Here is a 24,771-nt window from a genome sequence, read left to right as displayed (position 1 = left end):
TTGAGACATCAATTTTAAGGATAAACCCCCTTGGGAGATTCTGAAACTAGAATGAAACCATCACTCTACCACACCACTACCTATGTCAATGAAATTTCTGGATTCATCCTAAAAAAAATTATTTCACAAGAAGGAAGCTTTGCTTTGCAGGAAGTCAAGCCTTGGAGGTGTTCCTGGTAGATTCGAGATCTAGATCAGACTCGTTTAAGTTAACGAGTCTAACTCGACTAAATCATGGTTAGATTCGAAAGCTCACGAACCGGTTCGTTAATTCAACGAGGGCCCGAACAAGGAGACAGGGGCCCGTCCTTCTTCCTCTTTTATTTCTTCCTCCGCACTTCTTCCTCGGTATGTTCTTTTATTTTTTATCTTTCTGGTTGTTTTTATTTTTTCGCGTCGACGTCTCGGGCACTCCAAATCGGATACATATCGCGGAACGCCATAAGTATCGGCTTCTGAGTTTGACCCAAATGGAGGGCACGTTGTCGGGTCGTACTTGTTTTTGACCCCGACACTGCAACGGTCCAATAATCAATCAAAGAGACTTTACCACACCGTCCCTCCCTCTCATTCATAATTAGACCAAACCCGAATACACCAATTTCAACTTGACCAAACCAACATAGTTTTCAAAGACAAAATCACCCTTTAAAACATATTCAACAACACTTCTATCCCCGAAGCACTGAAATTTTATCCTTCGCTTGTCCCTCTAAAATGGATCATATCTCGATCTAAAACAGAATCAAGAAGACGGTCCTCTTTTCTCTTGGATTAAAAGCCAGGAGCTCAGAAAATCTCAAGTGCATCTCGTGAAGTACTACGGACTACTCGTCGGACAAGAGTAGCTCTGAGTCCTGACTACGGGAGTAATGCATTTTACCCAATTTGGGACATACGTCGCACGTGCGGAGAAACGTAGAGCCACTCGAAGACGGTCGGTCGGCGTACAACTCGGACAACTGACTACCGCTCCGTATTGACGTTTTGACGCTTCCTTGTACATCTACAGAGAAGCCCTTCTTTTGCTTTTCAAATTAATTGCAGTTTTTCATCGCTTGTTAATTACTATAATCAAAAGCCCGGGCTTTGTGCAGCAGATCAAGTTTCAATTGGACAGCACATAGAGGCCTCAAGAAGTGGCTGCAGCTGGAATTACCGTCTCATTCGAGGTGACGCCAAATCCAAACCCTAATTTTCCATTCCTACCTATCTTTGGTTTGATTCCGGCCTCCTAAGCAATACTTTGGGTCGCTTTTTGCTTCTTTGATTTCTTTGTGCATCATTTCTAATCGTAGGCGCCTCGAAATTTGAAATAGATGGGACTTTTGGTTGGTTAATGGAGGAAATATAGCATACTTTGGAGGAGAGACTATGGCGTCTGCAAAGATGGGAGGACCTTCTGCTCCTGTCATGCGGAGAGATCCTTACGAGGTGTTGAGTGTTTCAAAGGATTCGTCCGATCAGGAGATAAAGTCCGCGTATAGGAAGCTTGCTCTCAAGTATGTTCTCCTACGTTCCTTGTTGATGAGATTTTTGACTTTTTTCTTTTTATGTTGAAGATCCTAATTTCAAACGGGAATCGTTCCCTTATATGTAAACGTATTCTGAATTTATTTTTTCATATCGGAAATAAAGAATTTTACATTTTATGTCGTTTTTCGGTAGTTTCTGTATTCGACTGTTGCATTTATCAATTTTCTTCAATCGCTTTTTTTTTCTCTTTCCGTGACTAATGGTGAGCTTGAGGTTGTAACATTTCAACAGGTGAAAGGAAATCTATGATAATTGTTACTGCAACATGAGTTTCATCGTCCAGCGAAGAATTTACTTTTGTTGATCCCTTTTAGTCCTTTGGAGTTACGTTTGATGAGACCTACAATTTTCCTATCGTTCTTCTTGTTTGCTTTAGTTGGATCTGGATACCACCAGAATGATGATATACCAAAATATGCATAGAACGGGCAAAATGAGTTGACACTGAGAGAAGTTGCAATGCAACTCCTTACCTTTTGCGTCTGACTAAACACTGGGTCCTCTATCTGCTACTATTTCTAGTGTCATGGCCATGGTGTGCATTACCGAGTTGCTTGTAGTTCCTTCCAGGAATTTTATGATACTTCGTTTAGAGAAAAATGTACATTTATTCCAACTTACACTTTTCGCTGTATAACCCTTGTCGCCTGCAATTGTTTAGAATGAGAGAATTGGGGTCCAATGAATTACCTTCTTTTTTTACAGAAGATTTTCCTTAACAAAGGGGAAGGTGTCCCTAACAAAAAGGAATTGGTGGGATACACCATCCTTAGCTGAATAATTTGATACAATATGCCCAGATCTTGGAATTTTCTGCCATGATATTTCTGAATGGGTACAAGGCTAAAATATTTCATCAAATACATAACCTAGCCTTTGTTTTTTTTGGGGGGGGGGGGGGGGGGGGGGTTCTTATTACATCCACGTGTCCCCTTAACAAGGGAGATGAATTTTTGGCAGAACTGCATCAAACGTTGGAGGGCACTGGCTTCGGCTTCTATTGAGTTGCAATCTTCACTGTGGACCTGAGAAGACCAGATAGAGTAGAGCCGCTGTGGTCTTTATGGCAACCCCACCTCAGCTGGCCTTGGGCTCCCAAGGTAATTCGCATTAAAGTTCTTTTAAGTTTTTAATCAGTCAATGGAAGGGGGAGACCACCATGTTAGGAGGAGATAAAAACGAATATATGTCTTCCTGTGCCTGTGGACAATGGAGCTGGGGAAACGATGGAGACATTCGTACTGGTCCAACTGAGAATAATATTATGCAGAATCTTCTTAAATGGGCCCATTAATGGAGGAGTTGGGGGCTGAAAAGGTGCAGGATTTCCTTTATTTTGAAGTTCCCCATGGCACAGAAGCTATGATGACTTTCCAACGCTGGGAGGCCTCAGGCAGAAGTTTGTGAGAGAAAGTCAGCGTAGAATAGTGACATGGGTAAATGAATCCTGAATTTGCTTAAAATAGAACCCCGAACTTCGTGGCTGAGAGAACAATGCAGGAATAAGTGATCTATAGTTTCTTCTACCGAGCCACAGCGTTTGCAAAAATTTCACCGTGGTGGCCTTTTTTGTAGCTTATCACAAATTAAAATCCTTTTTTGTGGGTAGAGCAGCAGATGAAATGTAGAACTTCATACAGTCTGGGAGCTTCTACTCAAGAGAAGGCAATTTTGATTGAGGGTGCATGGTGTATCTGGCAATTTCGAGTAAGAGATGCAGTTGAGAACTGGCCAGAGGGGACAAGGCTCCCCACTGGCAAATCTGGACCTTCAGACTGGAGGAGAACTCCCTCTAGCAGAGATAAGAGTCTTTGAGATTTTTGCCACTTCTTCATCATTTAAGGATCTCCTGAAGTTCAGCCAGTCGATAGCGTGCCTCCTTTCTACTTTACACTGCTGAATAGACTTCCTTGTCTTGAACTGGATTATAGAGCTGAGGGAACTTGAATCTTGAGATAAAAGGGTGTGTGACCCAGCCAAAAGGAGGGCTATGCTCATCAACTCCAGCCTCTTGATTCCTATACCCCCATCATTTTTCTTGGCACGAACTGACTCCTAGTTTAAAAGTGGATACCTGAATTTGTTCATTGCACCCTAACAAAGAAATTTCTATTGAATTGCTTCAACTTTGGACACTATACTTGCTAAGCTGTGCTTGAAGGATGGGAAGTAATTCAGTATTACTGCCAGGGTTAACTTCACAAGAGTAGCTCTTCCTGCCAGTGAAAGTAGCTTGATCTTCCAGGTTGTAAATCTGTTTTGCAGCTTTTCTGTGATTGAAATCCATAAAGTCTATTACTTTGAAGGGAGTTGTGAAATTGTATAATAAAGAAGTAAAGCAAAGATGAAGGAGAAATAAAGGGAGAAAAGAGAGAAGCGTGAAGAGCAGCAGCTGTTGGGGATCAACTTGATCCTTAATCTTGTTTTCATATCACATGAGTGAAAAGACAATTGAAAGGACAGAATTGCCCCCAGTACATCTGTTTTCTGTATATAGCCATATAAAGCCAAAAAACAAAACAAAACATAATAAGATTGATGGATCACTATCCTATGACCTTCCTAACCAATTGAGATCATGAATATACATGTGTTATGACCAAAATGCCCATGATTCCATATTTTCTTACATTCTTCCTCAAGTTGGAGTCAAAATGTCAAACGGTCTCATCTTGTCACAAAACATCGAATATTCATGTCTTCTAATAGGTTTGGTGAAGATGTCGTCGAGTTGTTCGGATGACTTCACATATGGTATAACAACTTCCCCTTTTCATTATATCATCTTTGATAAAATGGCAGTCTACTTTGATACGCTTGATCCTCTTATTGAAGACTAGATTTCTATCTATAAGCATTCCTGTTTGATCGTCACACTTCATAACCATAAGTTCTGTAATGTGAAATCATAACTTAACAAGAACTGATTTTACCCACGTAAGTTCACTCATTGTATCAGTCATTGCTCTATATTTTTCACTCAAGTGAGAGGCATACTTCTAATTTTTGTTCATCCCTCTTAATAAATAGGTTGGGGTTTGTGTACGACCCCCAATGCAGCTCTCTTTTTGGACCTTTTTCTTTCCACTCTCTCTATCTCTCATTCTCTCTCCATCTCTCTCTCTCCTTACTTTTTTCAATGTGTTTACTATTATTTACGTCTGATGACTCAGAAACTTGTCTCTTTCCATTAATATTATATTTTATTGAAGAAAATAAATTTTGCCTAGGCGTAGCCAATCCTTCAACTGCTGTTCCTCACTCAGGATGTCTTATTTGTCGTGACCTTTTCAAATTGGAAATAAAAAAGAGAAGATAAACTTATCTGCAAGTTGAGCATATGGCAAAACATTTGTGTGTATATTCTTTGGTTTTGTTTTCTTTTTGCAATCTTGTACTGTCTTTTCTTATATATATTATCTTTGGTTTCAGTCTCTACTGATATGTTCATAGGCGTACCCGTGACTGGTGTTTTAAATGAACTATAATTGACTTACTCATGTGTTACTTGCCAAGTAATATTTATTAGTTTCAAGCCCTTGTGTAATAAAGTTTTCCTTTTGCATACTGAATCTTGTCTACTGATGTTTAAATATTTGTTCCTCTGTACACAATGTTATGGTAAAAGATAGAAAATTAGAGAATAAAGAAGAGAGTCGGAAGAAAGAAGGAGAGAAGAAGACAAGGAAGAGTGCGTTGAAAGCACTCAATTGGGGATGTCCATGACCCCCTCTTTCTTTGTATTCCTTTAAGTGACTTACAATCTAATTACGTAAGTATCCTTTTAGACACACATCTCTATAACTCTCCAAATAATGTGTAACTTTAACTACAAATTTCTCTCAATTATCTAATCTAGACAACACACTTACAGACTTACACAAATAAGGTAAAATGACTAAAATGCCCCTACATGACATTCCACTGTTATTTCATTAGCATTTTATGTACCAACAGGCAGAGGTAAAAAGTAATGTGCATTGACTGAGTGAATATAATTTTCTCCCTCCAAATTTAACAGGTATCACCCAGACAAAAATGCCAGCAACCCTGAGGCTGCAGAGTGCTTCAAAGAGGTTGCATATTCTTATAGCATTCTTTCTGATCCAGAGAAGAGGAGGCAGTATGACACTGCAGGTTTTGAGGTAAAGACCTGCATCTTTTCTTTTCTTTTTATGTCGTGATAAATCCTGTTGTCCTAGGGGAAGAAAGTATTTCATGTTGCGATTGATTAGTTGAGTTACTATTGTGATTGGGCCTTTGGCTTGATGGCTGTACGGGGGGCCGGAATGGGGGGGGGGGGGGAGGCCTTCCTGTGTTTCAAGTCTCACCAGGGTATGTGGTGTAGTATGTGTGTTATTATGTAACCAACATTCAAAACGAAAAGTTGCATTATTGTTATTTATGTAAGTTAAATGTAATAAAAAAAAGTGCAAAAGACTCTCTATGCAATCGTCATATGTTTCAGTTTGTGTAATTAATAAAGAAAGGGGATGACATTCTTTTTGCGTAAAATTAAATGTTCACAAAGGGAAGAAACTTCAAGTTGTAAATGTAGCTCTCCCATTCCTCTATTCAATTCTCTTACCATCTTTCAAGCAGCTCTTTTATAACCGGCAGTTGAGATGAGGGTTATGAATCTCTAGCTGTTTGTGTTTATTTTCTTTGCGAGCCATTTGATTGGAAGTTTCTCTGTAGCATTTATCTAGAAATATGAAGAAAATCAAAGAATGCTTTTTTTACTGAGGTAATTGTGCTGATATTTGAATGTGGTATTTATTTTACTTAGAATGTTGTTGCAACTTCTTGTGGCAGAATATGATTTACTTTGATGTTAGGGAAACCTTTTTACCACTTATATGAGTTTGCTGCTATGTGGTTTCATTTACCTGATCACATTTTTAACAGGAATGGGGTTAATCCTAGTAATTAAGTGGGCATAAACTGCTGATTTAATTAAGTTTCAGAAATGACTACATGAGTATGAGTTACGATGCTTAGTTTGACATGATTTGTGAATATGCTTGTTGTCACTGCCTCCTCTCTCTTTCTCTCTCTGATGCTATAAGGGCCATGATCATGTTTAATGAGTCTTTATATGAATTAGGCATTAGAAAGCGAGGGCATGGACATGGAAATAGACTTGGCCAACTTGGGTACTGTCAATACAATGTTTGCAGCATTGTTCAGGTAACAAATTGTTATGAGGTTTAAGGTTTACTTCGTTTTAGTTGGGAACTGATAGAGTGATGCACCTTCAGCAAATTGGGTGTGCCCATCAAGACAACAATTTCTGCTACTGTTCTTGAAGAAGCTCTTAATGGAACCATCACAGTCAGACCTCTTCCTCTTGGAACTGCTGTTAGTGAAAAGGTACTTAGTGGTCCCTGTTTCCAAAAGATAAAAGTTACTCTTTTTGATCGATTTTCTTATAAGCTTTCAAACGCAGGTAGAAAAGCAATGTGCTCATTTTTTTAGGGTAACAATTAATGATCAACAAGCCCAGGCAGGGATTGTGGTTAGAGTTACTTCAGCGTCACAGAGCAAATTCAAGGTAGATTTCTTGAAAGAAATTTAAATTAGATTTTGCCAGGAAAAGTATGTGTTGTGTGGTACACAAATGATTTGATTTTAGCAAGTAAAAGCATTGGAAATAAGAACATAGAAATGACCCATCTAATTCCTACTGTTCTTTACATGTTACTTTCCTCGTGATTCCTGAGTATTGGCTATATATGAAATTTGATTAATGGTTATGTTGTTTCAGCTTCTTTATTTTGAGAATGAGGCAAATGGAGGTTATGGCTTGGCTTTACAGGTGATTGACTGATGAATTAAAATCTCCTTATTTCATTTTCTTTTGTTTTTTTTGCAGTATTTGATACTAGTTAGTATTTGGAATTTGTAGTTCTAGTAAGAAATACTTGCAAGTCTCTCTCTTTTCATATATTTTTCTTTAAATCTCTTGTAGGCCTTCTGCTTGTCCATTTTCTGAGTAATTAAAACATTGATGAGGAAATACATCGTGATAGGTTATTGTGAAATATAATATTGGAGTATCAGTTTATTGAGTACAAAATTCTAGAATCACTGGCTGTGGCTTCTTAGTGATGGGTGGTCAGGTGCAGAGGATGGCATACATTAGGTTGTAACAGTATTCTAGATGAAAAAGTTAAATGTTGATACTCATGAACCTATAGATTTTTTGTGTTTACTTTATAATGATCAAATATGCTCTTCAAAAATAACAGAATGTGTCAAGCAATGAACTGAAATATGATGCCTTTCATTGTCAGTGAACCTGAAGTTTTTATGACTATATTGAAAATCTATATTGTTTCACAGATTTAAAGTTATTGCCAAAACTTTTACTCCTACATTATTGACATACCAGTATTTCATTTCAAAAAAAGAAAAGAAAAAAGGTATTGGGCTTAGGAAGCTGTCAATCCTGGTGATTTTGTGATCAGTTCAAGTCGAGCAGTTCTATGAGCAAGATGAGCTTACACAACACATGGCTTTTTATCTCCAACTTTTTTCTAGTCTTACTGCCAATGATGGAGTGGCAATCAGGGTTGTGCTGTTCTAAATTCAGAGCAGATTGAAGAAGATCTTGATCCTCCAGATTTTCTGAACACCTGGACTATGAGGGCAGAGTCAATTTGACCCAACCATACTATTCTTTCTTCTTTATTAATATGACAATTCTGAAATCTCTATGATCTCCATGTTTCAACTTGAGACTAGAATTGACTTGCTTAATACTGATATTCACTTCGTAGACCTTTAAATAATAAAATTAAGAAACATAAAAGATCAGTAGCAGAAGGTGTTATTTTCGTTAGTCCTTTAGGCTGGATGCAGGTCCATGGGATTTCGTAGATCAAGAATCTGTACACTTGATACATGTGAATGGGGTAGAACTCATTTGAATTGGTCCCTTGGGAGTCTCATCATTGGATTCTTCTTTTCTTGCCATTAAAAAATTTAAAAAATGAAATGAAATGAAAACTCATTTGAATCCAGCTAGGTTGGGAATTTTTTACCTGGAATGTGACCAAGAAAAAATTTCATTTGCTATCAATATCCATCGTTTTTTTGATTACATAGCAATGGCTGGACGAGAGGTCGGTCAAGGAGTAATTTCCTCCCACCAACCATCTGGGGAACGAAGTAACTCCCATTCAACGACCACTCTCTCTGATCCAGCACCTCTAGTAGGACAGCATCCAGGAAGAGGCGAAGATCGAACCAGTCTGAGGAAGCAGCACCGGCAGCAGCAGCAACGAAGAGGTAAACAACCGGAAGAAGAAGAAAAGAGGGAAAAGGAAGTTATTGAATCTGAAGATAGTTCAGGCGAGAGATGGCAAACTGTAATCTCGAAATCCTCACGCCGAAGGATCCTTGTGGAGGATCCGACCATATACGAATTCCGGAATGGAAAAGCAAAGCTGACTTTTCAAAAGAGAAAGGAGAAGAGTGGGGAGGCCATCCAGATTCATGCGCAAGAGGGGAAAAAGAAATCATACATCTCCCTCCCGATCTCCGCAGTCAGATTTTTCCTAGACATTTTTAGGAAAGTCCAAGTAGGAAACATGGGAAGAAAATACAGCAGATCACTCCTCACTGGCGATCTGGAATTCCAAGTTCACAGCCAGTATCATGGAGGCCTTCTTCATTGCGTCATCCACCAAAGACGTGGACAAATGATAATGGGTATGATTTTCCTCCCACAGCCCTCCACTTCTGGAATGGGTTGGAAACGATTTGATCAAATTCTTCAGCAGCTAGCCACCCCACCAAAAATCCACTCACAACCTAGCGCTTCACACCAGACAACTCTGTCGCTCCCACCGGATCCTCCACTAGAGAAGACTCAGACCTGCAAAACCAATTATCCAATACCACCATCAACACCACTCCCCCAATTTTCACCCCAGAAAAAACAATTCTTTATATCCCTGCCAGCCCACATTGAAACTGAGGGCAAGCGCAAAATGTCCCTGGCAGTCCTCTTGGAAGACCCGGAAAATTTTTTCACCAGAAGACAACTCCAAGAATGGCTGCAAAAACGAAATATCACGTTCACAGCCATCATCAAAACTCATAAGAGGAGCTGGATCATCAACTGCCATTCGGAGGAGGACCGCAAGAGACTTCATTCACTAAAGGCAGAGACTATTTCAACGATCCTCCACATGACCAATTGGAGCCCAGAACTCACAACCCCCATCTCGGGGCAATGGGTGATCGTCAAAGGTCTTCCGGTGGAAATCCGATGCCGGCATACTCTGGAATGCCTCACAAAAGAATTCGGAGAGGTTATTTGGGCCGAAAGCCAGCCAACGCAGCTTCACAGAGAAAAAATTTTCATCCGGCCAAAATCACCGGTAAGTGGTTTACAATTTTTTCATATCTCCTGCGGAAAAACCATGATCTGGGTCTCCATGGAATTCGGAGATCTGGAAACCCTTCCGGCAGCCAACTCGGAAGAAACCTCACGAAACACAACCCAGACTCAGCAGATCCGTCAGTTACTGACTCGGAAGCCGCACTCGGAGTTCAATCGGACATGGGTTCCGAAAAAACAAAAACAAAAAAAAAATCCAACCACACAACATCAATCCCCATATCCCGAAACAATCCAATCAACACCAGTTCACAGTAACCCTTTCACTGCCCCCGCCGAAAAAGATCCTATCCACATAAGTGCATCCGCAGACAAAATCTCATCTCGGAAATCGCCCTTGGCAACAGTGCCAATCCCCAATTCCAAAACACCTGCAATACACCGTTCCCCAAATCCAAAAGCTGATAGGATCTTTCAAACCGATGTGCAGACACATCCGGACAAGGGGATTATTACTTCCCTTTGTTCACATCCATCACTGTCAAACTCTAACCCGCCTCGAAACAAAAAACACTTTCCCCCACATACCTACCTCTCCATTTACCAAAATCCATCATCACCTTCTCAACCTCGAGCCCCGCACCATACTCTTACACAAAAAAAAAAAAAAAAAAAAAAAAAAAAACAAACCACCTTTTCAACCATCAAATCCACAGCCGTCGACCTCTACAACTTCCAAAGCGCCTTAGCCCACATCACGCCGTCGCCCCGTCATGTCCTTTCTACATCAACCCTTTCCCCAACGCCGCACCTCGAGTCCCGAACTCGCCTGCCATACATCAACCTCCAACACCCTTCAGTCGACATCACGCCCCGTCCTTCCCTTTCTACATCAACCTTTTCACCTCTGCCGCTTTTCATTTCCCGAAGCAGTACCCATCTTTCCATCTTTAAATCCCTCCCATCCCCTCCGCCACCCAAATCTTCCTCTTCCCGAAGCCTACCGTACGCCAATCCCTCAGTCCAAATCACGCCACCATCAACCCTTTCCCCAACGCCACACCTCGAGTCCCGAACTCGCCTGCCATACATCAACCTCCAACACCCTTCAGTCGACATCACGCCCCGCCCTTCCCTTTCTACATCAACTTTTTCACCTCCGCCGCTTTTCATTTCCCGAAGCAGTACCCATCTTTCCATCTTTAAATCCCTCCCATCCCCTCCGCCACCCAAATCTTCCTCTTCCCGAAGCCTACCGTACGCCAATTCCTCAGTCCAAATCACGCCACCCTCCCGTCCTTTCACTTTTAAATCCCTCTCCTTCCCTCCGCCGCCTAAATCTTCCTTTTCCCGAAGCCGCACCCCTCACTTGTCATCCCCGTCCCGCAGCTTCTCTAACTCGATAAATCCCCTTTCCCCCCCACTTCCACCCACATTCTCGGCTCGTTATCGAGGATCTCCCTCTGCGACCCCCCCGACCTCAAACCTTCCTCATCACCCATCCCATCCATCCCAGCAACCAACTCCTCTCGCCGTCCCATCAAACCCTCCCTCTCTGACTCAAATCTCCCCTTATACGGCCACCCCTCGAGCCCCGTTAAGGCCATCCCTCTTCTCTAATGAATCCACTTGGGATTTCGAACCCCCCTCTCACTCCCCTTCCCCCTTATATATTCACTCTCCCACTATCCTCTGCCCCACCCCCCTTCGTATTATTTACCCCCACTCCGACACCATGGAAAACTCAAACCCCAAACCCTTCACCCCTCCCTTCCACACCAATACTGAAAAACAAATTGCCACCACCCCTTTCCGATATACCTACTCCAGGAAAAAAGAAGCAGGGAAAACTAAAGCCAAACTCGGTAACCCCACACCTTCCGAGACAAACAAGGACAAAGATAAAATCAAAGACACTACCCCCCCACCTTCCCCCCCTCCAAATTCCCCTCCTGTCCTTCCAATGGAATTTCCCCATGATTGGTACGATCTCCCCCCTGCTTTCCCCTATGGAATCCCTCCAATTTGGTCCGACCTCCCCCCAACTATAACCTCTGAATCTACCCTAGCCAAGGCCTTCACTCCCAATCCGCGCGATGAGCTCCTCCTATTCCTGCTGGAACAGGAACAATCCTTTCCTCGAGAAGAATTTTCAGAAATGACGGAGCTTGCCAACATATTTTGTGCGGGATACACTGAAGCTGGAGCCGTGGAGCGAAACATCAACTCCCACCGTTCCCCATGATCGTTCTATCATGGAATGTAAGAGGTCTCGGCTCTCTGGCCAAGCGTGCTCTCGTCCGAGCAGCGCTTTTTGATGTTAAACCAAAAATAGCTATACTTCTTGAAACGAAGATACAGTCCTTTGATTATTCAATTGTGTGTAATATATGGTATGACTCCAACCCAGCGTGGGCGCATGTAGCTGCAATTGGCCATTCTGGGGGCATTATTGTCATCTGGGATCCAATTGCTTTTGATGCTATTTCCGTCCTTCCGGGGCGATACTCAATAGGTATCCAGCTCCGGGATCACAACCTCGGTACTTGTTGGGCTCTTGCTGGCATATATGGGCCTACTCGGTACCGTGACCGAGCATCTTTCTGGGAGGAAATCTTTCAGCTTGTCCAATTGTGGGACCTCCCTTGGCTCATTGGAGGAGACTTCAATGCGACATTATCTTGCTCTGACAAATGTCCTCCTGCTTCCCGAACCTCATCAACCATGAGAGCCTTTTCTGACTTTATCAATAGTGTTGCTCTCTCCGAGATTCCTCTTTCGGGGAAAAAATTCACCTGGACAAATTGTCAGAACCCCCCCATTTTGTCTAAATTGGACAGATTTTTTTCAAATATAGAATGGAACCTTCTTTTTCCCAACACCTCTGGCCAAGTCCTAAACAAAATTGGATCTGACCATTGGCCTATCCAACTCAATTCCCGGCCTCTTGCGTGGGAAAAATCTCCCTTTCGGTTTGAGAATGCCTGGTTATTAACCACGGCTTTCATCCCTTCTTTGAAATCTTGGTGGCTCGAATTGGAAAATCATCCGAACCCGGGCTGGGCCCTCCCTCGGAAACTGAAAGCCCTCAAAGCAAAGATCAGAATGTGGGATAAAAATCATCGTGTTTCTGCTGCTTCCCAGAAAGATTCGATTCGCCGCCGCATTTCTGAGCTGGATCTACTGGAGGAACAAAGGTTAATCTCTCCTACTGAATTTTTGCTTAGAAATAAATTAAATGCTGAATACCGTACATTTCTTCATTCTGATTCTGTCCGTTGGAAACAACGTTCAAGATTTCGTTGGATGGCTGAGGGTGATGGAAACACAAAGTTTTTTCATTCCATCGCCTCGGCCAGGAGGAGGACTAACCGTATCACTGCTCTCTGTAACGGAGACCAAGTGGTAACGGATAGTGCCTCCATTTCTAACCTTTTGGTGAAGTATTTCTCAGAGCTATATTCAGAAGTCTGTTTCAGAAGACCAAAAATCCATCAGCTCAATTTCGAGCGCATCTCAACTGAAGACGCAATGGATCTTGAAAAACCATTCTCCTCAGAAGAAATTGAACGGGCTGTGTTGGGCCTTCCTAAAGATAAAGCCCCCGGACCAGATGGCTTTAATGGTGAGTTTTATCACTGTTTTTGGGATCTGTTAAAAAATGATGTATGTGCCTTCGTTCACAATTTTCACCAAGTGGGAATTACACACTCTGGAATTGGTGCATCTTTTATTGCGCTTATTCCTAAAAAAACAAATTCAGAGGAGCCTAAAGATTTCCGGCCCATCAGTCTCATTTCCAGTTCATATAAAATTATTGGTCGTCTGTTGGCTAATCGGCTAAAAGCTGTCCTTTACAAGGTAATTAATCCTTGTCAAAGTGCTTTTATCCGAGACAGAAACATCCTGGACTCTTCTCTTACTGCTCATGAACTTCTTCATTCGTTCAAAAAATCTTCCCTTCCTAGGTTTGTTCTGAAAATTGATTTTGAGAAAGCCTTTGACCGGGTTGACTGGAAACTGGTGGATTATCTTTTTGACCGTATGGGTTTTGGTACCAGATGGAAATTCTGGATGCGGAGTTGTATTTCCTCCCCTTCTTATTCTGTTTTGGTAAATGGGAAACCCCGAGGATACTTCAAATCCTCTAGAGGGATCAGACAAGGAGACCCCCTTTCTCCATTTATTTTTACTCTCATTGGAGAATACCTTACCTCTATGATCCGGTTTGCTAAACGTTCGGGTTGGCTCAGTCCTATTTTTTCTGATCCAATCCAAGACGTCCCCATTCTTCAGTTTGCAGATGATTCTATTCTTTTTGGAGAAGGGTCCATGAGACAAATAAAACGCATGAAAGCTATCTTGAATATCTTTGAATTGACGTCTGGTCAAAAGATAAGCTGGGAGAAAACCACAATCTTTGGTTTTAATATTGATGCATCTATTCTCAACTCTATGGCGAACTATCTGGGTTGTAAGGTAGCATCAATTCCGAGTACATATCTGGGCTTACCTTTGACTCCTTTTCTGCCTTCGAAAAATTCCTGGTTTCCGGTTGTTGAGAGGCTTGAGAAGCGTCTGGCTTCTTGGAAAGGAAAATTTTTATCCAAAGCTGGTAAACTGGTTCTAATTAAATCATGCCTTCATGGAATACCTTCCTATTTCTTATCTTTGTACAATTGTCCAGCTTCTATTCGGGATAGAATTGAATTTTTGAAAAGAAGATTTTTATGGGATGGGCCAAATGGGGAAAAAAAGGTTAATCTTGTAAAATGGGTTGTTGTAATGGGGGGCCTCGGGATTCGTGACGTTGCTACCACCAACAAGTCTCTGCTACTAAAGTGGGTTTGGAAGTACAACATGCAACCCAATCTACTGTGGCGCCGAATGGTTGCAAGTAAATCAGGAAAAGAGAGAGGATGGTGGACGGAGGGGGGAAGATTTTACAAGTTATCCCCTGTTTGGAAGAAAATTGCCAAACTCTTACCTTGCTTCAAAGCCGCCGTCAAATGCTATATTGGAAGTGGTGAAAATACTCTTTTTTGGTCCGATTGGTGGATCGGGACTAGTTCCTTAGAGGAAAGTTATCCTCTTTTATTCCAGCTGTCAAGATCTCGAAGTTCAATGATTTCTGACCATTGGCAGTCCTCGGGTGGGTGGAATCTTCATCTCAGACGGGCATTAAATGACTCTGAAACTGTTGAAGCAACTGGCCTGATCAATTTACTTTCTGGTGTGGCCTTAAAAAATTCTTCCGATATCCTCATCTGGACACCCAACAAACAAGGTATATTCTCTTCAGCCTCAACGTACCATCATTTGATTTCCTACCATCCTCTTCACGCAGAACATCCTGTTACTTTTGCTTGGTCGCTCCCGATTCCTCCTCGCATCAAATTTTTCATCTGGACGGTATGTCTTAAAAAAATTTTAACTTCTGACGCTTTGCAAAGACGAGGCATTAATATTCCCAATCCAGAATGCCCATTTTGCAACACATCTCCTGAAACAGCAGATCATACGCTTTTGCATTGCGAATATGCTCATAAGATTTGGACCGAATTAATGGACAAGATCGGTTTATTATATTGCCCTTCGCAAGATTTGCTAAACACTATTTATACTTTGGTTAGCTCCCATCTTCCGAAGTTAGGGAAAATCTTAATATCTTGTTGTGTTGGACACATTGTGTGGAATTTATGGAAAGAAAGAAATAATCGCAAATTCAATCAGAAATCTATTCCTCGGAATATTCTCTGTGATCAGATAGTCGGTCAAGTTAGCTCTTGGGTTCTCCTTCGCAAAGAATTCTGTGATCTAAGAGCAACAAATATGAGGGAAAATTGGAGAAATGTTGCGAAAATGTCTCTTATTTCGAAGGCTCCTATTATGATAGAATGGACTAGACCTCCTCCTGGACACTTTAAATTAAATTTTGATGGAAGTGCTTTCGGTTGTCCGGGCCCAGCCGGATTTGGTGGAGTAATTCACGATGATCAAGCAAATCTTCTCTACACTTATGCGGGTCCAATTGGAGTATCAGACTCTACTTGTGCGGAATTACATGGCTTGCTCAACGGGCTGAAACTCTTCAAACAAAAAAAGGATGGTGCTCTCTTGATTGAAGGGGATTCTCAAGTTATTATAAATTGGTGCTCCAAGCCTTCAAAACCTCCTTGGCGTCATTGGAAGATTTATGATGAAATCTGTAATTTAACTTCTGATTTATTATGTACTTGGAAACATGTACCAAGATCTGCTAATCATTTAGCCGATGTTCAAGCTAAAAAAGGCGTTACCCTCCAACATCTTGTTGTGGAGGAAATGTCTTTTTAGTTTTTTAGTTTGTATTTTATCTCTTTTGAATACATTTACAACTCTTCTCAAAAAAAAATATCCATCGTTTTTACCCTTGAAGTTCTCATTTGCTTTGTTTATTTTCTCTTATGATATGCACCTTCAAGAAAGAAAAAATGAAAGAGTGATGGCATTCAATTAAAAAGAGACAAATTTTGATGAAATGGTTTCAGGAAAAAATATTTTCTCAACCTCCTTGCTCTTTACCGTTCCTATTGTTGCAATATGTTGTTAGAGTTCAGAGATATTTTGGTAATTTTACTATGGTGTATTGTGTCATGAGGTTCTAGTTAGAAAGGTGTCAATTAGACATGTCCAATAATGTAATTTTTACCCATTTTGATTACTGTTTTATGGCTGTAACTGATATAAGTGTAATAGGGGTAATATGGATGTTTTTCTTGTAAATCACTTAAGTTGTTTAATAAAGATGTTAAGGGTTGACCAGACTCTCTAACGTGACTGCCCTCTCTCGGCAGTCTCTCTCTCTCTTATTCTCTTGTCCTTCTCCACTTTCTTGCTTTTCAATTCTTCATTTCTCTTAGTTTTCACATGTTTTAGGGAAGATGCTCATGGGTGTAAAGGTTTTTCTTTTTCTTGGTGAAGAAAAACAGGGAACATAGAAACAGATGTCTGAGAGCTAAGTCTTTTAACTGAAACTGTAGGAAGGAAATTACAAAACGAGACGGTGGAGTTTCCTTCAACTTTGATGTTAGGTAGGCAGATGACTGCACACAAATATTTTCTGCTTGTTGAGTATGGACATGTTCTTTCTTTCTTCTTTTGACCCTTAATGAACTTGGAATAAAGTGAGTTTGTCTCCTTGGCTGACGAGGGTGTATCCTGCTTGTCTTTAGTTGTGGGGGAATTCTCCCCTCTTGTTCCATAAGGGGTCTCTTCTCCTCCTTGTACTACCCTTTTATTCTCAATAAAAAGCCAATCACTATTTAAAAAGAGAACTTGGATTAAAAGTTGTATGATTTTCTCTGAACACGTCATTGTTTTGGTCTTTTAGAAATATAATTTATCAGTTCCATCTTCAGCAAGATCGTTAATTCCAGAGGTAATCAAGCACTAGCAGGAATTGGAGCTCTTTTTTTTGTATAAGCAAAAACATTATCTTGAGGGTGTACTCTATTTAGTCTGAGCTTTGTGGTTTCATTCAACTGTTAGGTTTGTTAGTGGAAATGTCAAAAAAAGTGTTAAAGAGCATATATGGAAGAGTCTTACATGATTCTCACTATAAGAACTCTTACAAAGGCAAAATTATTATGTAAGGAGGTCTCATAGAAGAGTTTCAATTAAAAGGTGTTTTAGTTATGTTAGTCTTTTATTTATGTTCAATTGTTTAATTATGCAAGGACTTATCTTTATGTGTTAAATTTTGGGTGTACTCAGATTACAACAAGTTAGTGATGTTTTTCTCTTTTCCAGAAATTCAACATGGTATTAGAGCATGTTCTGTGAGTTGACTTGGTCAACCCACAAAGATAATGTGATCCTCTTATAATTTATCTAGTACTTTAGGTTTGTATACTATTTTTTTTTCTCCTTCCAGTCTCAGTATCCGTTGTTTTTCTGGAGTTCGCACCTCAATACTGAGCTTTTCATATTGCAAATTGTATATTGATGGAAAGATAATTGAGTTTACTTTCTAACCAAAACGAATTTCGGCAGTCAGAGTTTTCTACAAAGAGAAATCAATATTTGAAGCAGCAAAGGTTAGACTGAAAGAAAGGTTCGAGTAGCAGTAGAAAGCTTCAACTTTTGAGTTGTTTTATCCCATCAAGAACGAGACTTTATATGGAGAATTATATATCAAAATAAATATTTGTAAGTGTAGTTTCTTACCTAGTCAACCAATTCTCAATCTGAGTTTTCTAGATAGAGATATCGATCTCGGAAGAGTCAATGGTCATGCTGACCAAAGAAGAAAGAGTACTCATTTCGACCAGATTATAAAATCCGAAATCTATCAGATTTTTTATCTCAAAAGAAGTATATTTTATGAAGATAAGTTATACTTGGATGAAAGGTATTGAATTTTTAATTTCAGAAGAAGAAAGTTTCATGTCAATCTGATCTATAATGAAGGAGAGATATTCGCATTGGAGTCGGCAAGGGTCAAGCTATTGAACGAAGAGAATCAAAAGGTCATAAAAGATTTAAGAACGAATTTTTTTGTGTAAAATTAGGTATCAAATTAAATCTCTTCGAGTCTAGTCTCTTGAGCAACAAACCATTTGTGATTCTGAGCTATATTTTGGGAGATATTGATATCATAAGTACCAAAGGTTAGTTCTGCCGATTTTTTTTTTCCCTATTTTCTCTCCTTTCATCTTTCTAGGCATTGAAGTGAATTGAGTTTCATTTTCTCCTAAAATCCGAGTTTTTTAACCAAATTTGACTTCTAATCAGAGATTTTTGGTTTGACTTCAACATTATCTTCTTTTTTGAAGCCTCTTTGATCCTAGAAATCTCTTATATTTGGAAGTCTAATTTAGGAAAGTGTTGTTAATTCAGGAAAGTCTATCATTGGAAAATTTCTCTTTTCATTCTGCAGAATTTGAAAAGTATTCTAGATAAGAATTCATGGAGTAATTGATTAGAAAATTTCCTCTCACAGACTGATCAATTTGGAAACAAAACTTGCAAGTTAAGTTATGCAATTCTTAGAGTTTCCATAGTCAATGTTGTTTCAAGTTTTGTGTATTTTTGTCACTTGGTTGTATATTTTCTGCGTCAACTTTGAAAAGTTTTGTTCACCCTCATGAAATTATCTTGAGGTCATACTTGGTCAAAGTTGTTTAGTTATTTTTCTATCGTTTCAATCTCCTACTTATTATCGAGGTGGTTATTTTTCCTTTGTTACATTCCCCAAATACCCCTTTTTATTAGTTACGTTTCTCCTACCATCAATTTTTTACTCTCACATACCCTTTTGGACCAACCTCTTGTGTGTTGCTTTGGTTGGTTTCTCTTTTTATATACATATGGGTGTTTTAAGTCTATTGAACTTTTTTATAAGTAACCTTAAGTGGGTTTTAATCGTCGTCCTTTGAGTGACAAACATTAACCATTTTAGTGATTATTATCACTACTTTTGTTCGAAATTCTATGAGGTTGGTTTTGACTATGGGTGGCTTCGAACCGAGCCGGTTCGCGAGCGGCTCGAGCTTGGTTCGGTTCGGTATACCTGGATCTTGAACCGAGTTCGAGATCCGGGATCAGCTTGTTTTAATTAAGGAGTCGTGCTCGACCGAATCCAGGTTCGACTTAAAAGCTCGCGAGCCGGCTCGTTAACGGGCTGAGTCGGGAGCGGGGGGGGGGGGGGGGGGGAGGGACTCTTCCTCCTGTCCGTTGTTGTCGTCGTCTCTGTTGCTGTCGACAGCTACTCGCTGGCCGCCTCTGTCACCGTTAGTTCGATTTCTTCCTCCCCTTGTCTGCCTTTGCCTCTGTTTCCGTCGCAATCGTCATCCCCGATGACAAGTCCTCGCCGGCGCCGCTAACCCTCTTCCTTCCGTGTCGTCTCGGCAGAACCAGAGATACCTAAGTTAAGGGGAGAAATTACCTCGTGAAGACGATTTTGCACGTGTGAGATCATAAAGTGAAAAAGAAAAACTTTTTCTTAAAAGTCTCCTTCCTCATGGCTCTTGAGGAAATTGAAAATATATTTTAGTAGAAACAAGTTTCTAGGAATTGTGTCTCATGTTTATTGTAAGCATTTTTCTAATTGAAAATTCTTATTAAAAAATCATATAATTTTTTAAGTAAGATTTTCTTGCCAAGATGGGCTAGAAAACTATATAGGATTTTATTTAAAGGGTTTTTTGGAAATATGTATCATATGAAAAACATTTCTAGTTTTTTCTAGAAATAAATTTTCAACCAGAGGCACTAAGGAGGCCATAGTAAATTTATGGCCAGATTAAAAAATTACAAAATAAGCTAGACAACATTTGGAGTAAAAAAAATTAATATTGGTGTGTTCTAATCCATTATTGAAATTCAATCCTGGACCTCCCCTATCATTCTTTTTTTAAAATGTATGCATAATTTTATATATAATTCATTTGATATATATTATATATAGAGTATGAAATGTAGGTTAAGCTCGAACTCCGCTAGAGCTCGAGTTCGAACTCGGTTAAAATTATTAGGCTCGAGTTCGATTATAATTTTAGACCCGAGACTAGGGTCGACTCAAGCTCAAGTTCGAAATATTTAAATCAAGCTCGGCTTGAACAAGGCTCGGACTCAGCTGGATTTGATTCCACCCTTATGCCCAATTTTAAGTAGAGGTTATTCCCAATTTTATGTAAAATGTATGCATAATTTTATATACAATTTATTTGACATGTATTTTTTGAAAAGTTTTAAATGAATGTTGAAGTTCGAGCTCGGCTCGAACTCGGTTAAAATTATTAGGCTCGAGCTTGATAACAATTTTAAGCTCGAGTTCAAAATATTTAAATCAAACTTGGCTCGGCTCGATGCCACCTGTAGTTTTGACCTTTTCTATATATACATAACCCATTTTATTTTTTTGAGAGTCTGTGTCCGATTGAGTTCTTATCCTTGGGACACTTTGATGGAGGAGATAATAAATAGAATTATGTTTTTGTTTCAAGATGGGATTACATTGATACCTTCCAGTTTGAGGGAGAAAAGTACAAGAAGTACAAGAAATAAGTGTTTTATTCTACATGTTATGGTAATTTTTTTGTGACCAAAATATTCAAGAAAGTGGGAGCACAAAAGATGAAGTTTTTGCATCTATGAAGAATTTTTTTCTGCAACATAAAATTGATGACCAAAAATCTTTTTCATTGCAAGCTGAAGTTATAAACTCCATCTTGAGGGGGAATGTTAAAAAGCAGATATAGAAGTGTCTTACATGAATCTCACTATAAGAAGTCTTACAGAGCCAGAATTATTATGGAAAGAGGTCTCTCAAAAGAATTTTAATTAATAGGTGTTTTAGTTATGTTAATCTTCTATTTATGTTCAATTATTTAATTATGCTAGGACTTATCTTTAAGTGTCGGACTTTGGGTGTAATTGAGACAAATGTAGTTTAATTGTAATTGGACTTTGCTACTTTCCTGTATTACAAAAAGGGGCTCATGTACTCAGATAACAACTAGTTAGTGAGGTTTTTCTCTTTTCCAGAAATTCGACAAAAAGTTATATGGTTCTTAGTTGGGAAAAAAGGTTTATAATTTCAGCTAGTCATTTTGGGGTGAACTTGGATGTAACTTTAATATGTTATTGCAGTGGGACGCTTACCTTATTGATCCCAACTTGTGCCCCGTTTGATTTATACCCCATTTTCGTTGTTTGTGTCTCAAGCCTGTTGTCCATTTGAGGAAGGTATGGATGTGAAGGGGAATGATAGTGAGTAAAATCCCACATAGGTTCTTCGTTAAACAAAAAAAAAATCTACATTGGTTAATGTTAATAAAAAGAGGCTTCCTAACTTTGATTAGTCATTTTAGGATAGACCTAGACCCAGCTTTAACAAGGTTCTTTAAGCACTGGCTCTAAGCTTGTTATCTAGAGGGAGTTTCCATCTTTTATAAAGTGGGTGAATGACTCTGCAGAGATTTTGCATTTCCTAGTGAGAAGTTCCTTCTATCTTGGTGCCATGTACTTGGATGACACAGACTTCTAGCCGAAGTCTTTTGATATGTCTCAAGAAGTTTGGGAACATGATATGACAAGAGCACTGGTTGTGCCTTGGATTGTTGATGAAACCTGTTAATTTAGAAAGTGAAACCTTAAAAATGCTACCATTATGCTTTACACGTGGAAGAAGGTGGAATTTTTTATTTATAGGAAATTAATTACAACAACATTGTTTTCTTTATAACAGTGACAGCATTCTTTTTTTCTATAACGATTACAACATCATCCATTGCAAATGGGGTGGCTGATCATTGGCTAGGGCTGGTGTACCTGTCTTCGCTTATGATGTTGGTTGATTCAGTTTCTATGCTCGTTTTTCGTACTCACTCCATGGTGTACTTTATTTGAGTTTTCTTAATAAATTCTTTGTCTCATTGTCGTAAAAGAAACCCAACAACGTTCTTTTTTATAATAATTACAACATCATTCTTATTGGATGACTTATACTAGCACAAGTGGTTCTCTCTCCAATATATTTATGTACGCATGTCTACATGGTGCTTCAGCTTATGTCATTGTTATGGTTTTTTTGTACAGGAAGATAGTGAGAAAACTGGGAAGGTAACATCCACTGGGATGTATTTCTTACATTTTCAAGTGTACCGAATGGATTCTACTATGAATGCGGTAAGTGTAAATTTCCTGAAAATGTTGGTACCACCATAAAATAAGTGGATTAAGATTTAAAAAGTCTTCTGGTACAGCTAGCTATGGCCAAAGATCCAGAGGCTGCTTTCTTTAAAAGGTTGGAGGGTCTCCATCCTTGTGAAATCTCTGAATTGAAGGCTGGATCGCACATATTTGCTGTTTATGGTCTGCTCTCTCTCTCTCTCTCTCTGACCTTGCACACTATGCACTAATTCCCTCCCCTATATTTGTATGTATAATCTTCATTGATGTAGACGCGCATGTTTAGCTTAATATCTGGATAATTTTGTGAATAATTGTCTGAATATTTTTCAGGAGATAATTTTTTTAAGACTGCGAATTATACTATTGAAGCTCTTTGTGTGAAATCATTTGAGGAGACTACAGAGAAGCTCAAGGAGATTGAGGCTCAAATATTAGTTAAAAGAAATGAGTTGCATCAGTTTGAGTCAGAATACAGAAAGGTCGAGGACATGGAGCTCTTTATTTGCTGAAAGCGGAACAGTGATATTGTTGTTTCTGATTTTTGTTAATGGTCATGTAGGCTTTGGCACGCTTTCAAGAAGTGACAAACCGATATAGCCAAGAGAAGCAATGTGTATGTCTTTTTGCTCTAGATATTTTTATTTATTTCTTCTGTGGGGGATTTTTCTTTCTGCAAGGGCTAGGTTCCGAAGGAAGTGAAAATCTGCTGAAAGCGCTGGGCTAAAAATGTATTTCTGCAGCTGCTACAAAATGCTCTTGCAGTGAGCTGAAAACATCTACCTAGAGTACAGCTTAATAGGCGCCAAGCAAGATATTTCTTCAGGCTTGCGGCACTGTTTGTTTCAGTGGTATGGAGTAGTTAAAATTGCTCTGGACCACTGAAGCGTCTGTAGTTCATCAAAGTCGGGCAAGTTATTGGCTTCCGCATCTATTGTCCAACATCAAACCTTCAAGTAACAGTGAGTTTTAGTGTTTTAGAGTGCCAATGTTGCTGGTCTTGTAGTTATGGCCTTTTAGCAATTTACTTTTTATTGGGTTCGCATGAGCACCTTCTAGTGGATTTTTAGTGGGTCAAGAAACCTTCCCGCTGTACTTGTGTGCACATGGATAAGACCAATCTTCCAAGTCTTCACTTTCTTTAGAGGTATGGTGCATTGCTAGTGATGGAGCACAGAAGAAGTTTGGTCTCCTACCAAGGCTCGTTTGTTTGGAAAATTAGCACTTGTGTCCTTTGACTCTGCATTTTTCATTTTGGTTTGATTATTCTTAGAAAGCTTTCATTTGTATAAGGTGCAATGAATTTGTTGTGCAGGTTGATGAGCTATTAAAACAGAGGGACAGTATCCAGGCTTCATTTACTAACACAAAACCAGCAAGTGGGAGCAGCAGCGGGAAAGGGTCTGAGGATAATAAGGCAGAGAGTCCAGCAGAAGATGGAAGCGTAGATAGAAAAGACAAGTCTTCAACAAAGAAAAAATGGTTTAATCTTAACGTGAGAGGCTCTGATAAAAAGCTAGGCTGAAGTCCTCACTTTAGATATACCAAGAGGAGATCAATAAGCTGCTTTGGATTTCTCATCTCTGCATGCTTGCACGCCCCCATGGGATTGGCCGAGGTAAGCTATTCATTTCTTTGTCTTTTCTGGTCCTCAGATCTCAATTATTCTAGTCCTACCGCGGCTATAAGTGTAAGTGTCATGCATTTTTGTCCAAAAATCGAAAAAGGGTAAGTAGATGGCATGGCTTATCCTTTTTGTTCGTAAACCTAGCTGAATTCTCAGCTTCCAATTGGTTTGTGTAGAATATCATGTAAGAGATGTGATAAGTAATAAATATTTGTTCCTTCAATTTGCTTGGAGGTCAACTAGGGGTGGCATCAAAGCGAGCCGAGCCCAAACCTGCCTATATTCGATTTGAGTTTGATTTAAATATTTTGAATTTGAGTTCGAGTTAAGCTCAACCTCGAGCCTAAAATTGTAATCGAGCTTGAGCCGAATAATTTTAACCGAGTTTGAGTTCCAACCTACATTTAAAACTTTGTATAAACAACATGTCTTAATTTAGGTATTGGATTCCGTGGGCCTTGAAGGTTTATCCACTCGAAGTGCCAAGTAAAGGTCCGTGTACTCGTGATAAGAGAGTTTTCACCTTCCAATCATTATAATTGTTTCCATTAAGAGGAATAATATAGGTGGAATCAAAATTTGG

At 39.6% G+C, this 24,771-nt stretch overlaps 1 protein-coding gene across 3 annotated transcripts; it reads left to right on the top strand.

Annotated features, from left to right (window-relative positions):
• The first annotated feature begins 827 nt into the window (after positions 1-827).
• On the top strand, positions 828-24,411 carry LOC137936486 (chaperone protein dnaJ 15-like). Of its 3 annotated transcripts, none has more exons than XM_068781200.1 (13): positions 828-1,000; positions 1,101-1,172; positions 1,320-1,502; positions 5,558-5,681; positions 6,644-6,726; positions 6,798-6,909; positions 6,986-7,090; positions 7,304-7,354; positions 22,469-22,558; positions 22,636-22,744; positions 22,895-23,043; positions 23,124-23,177; positions 23,877-24,411. In XM_068781200.1, the coding sequence occupies exons 3-13, from the start codon at positions 1,375-1,377 to the stop codon at positions 24,084-24,086; spliced, it is 1,215 nt and encodes a 404-aa protein (XP_068637301.1). In that variant the 5' UTR covers positions 828-1,000; positions 1,101-1,172; positions 1,320-1,374; the 3' UTR covers positions 24,087-24,411. The 3 variants fall into 3 exon arrangements, with proteins under 3 accessions (XP_068637301.1, XP_068637299.1, XP_068637302.1); XM_068781198.1 differs by having other exon boundaries at positions 1,098-1,172; XM_068781201.1 differs by having other exon boundaries at positions 1,098-1,172; positions 1,299-1,502.
• The last annotated feature ends 360 nt before the right edge of the window (positions 24,412-24,771 follow it).

Source organism: Aristolochia californica, unplaced genomic scaffold (assembly GCF_029961685.1).
Source record: "Aristolochia californica isolate CCGP_79_NKW_82.1479 unplaced genomic scaffold, dmAriCali1.0.hap1 SCAF_7, whole genome shotgun sequence".
Taxonomy (NCBI): domain Eukaryota; kingdom Viridiplantae; phylum Streptophyta; class Magnoliopsida; order Piperales; family Aristolochiaceae; genus Aristolochia; species Aristolochia californica.
The sequence above is the reverse complement of the archived record's forward strand: the minus strand, read 5'-3'. Positions and strand labels throughout refer to the sequence as shown.

What these genes read in the sequence shown, in the direction of transcription:
- LOC137936486 (XM_068781200.1), top strand. Translation starts at nt 1,375, where the DNA reads ATGGCGTCTGCAAAGATGGGAGGACCTTCTGCTCCTGTCATGCGGAGA. An exon ending in TATAGGAAGCTTGCTCTCAA is followed by an intron (nt 1,503 to 5,557) that starts GTATGTTCTCCT and finishes CAAATTTAACAG; the next exon opens with GTATCACCCAGACAAAAATG. An exon ending in TGGATTCTACTATGAATGCG is followed by an intron (nt 22,559 to 22,635) that starts GTAAGTGTAAAT and finishes CTTCTGGTACAG; the next exon opens with CTAGCTATGGCCAAAGATCC.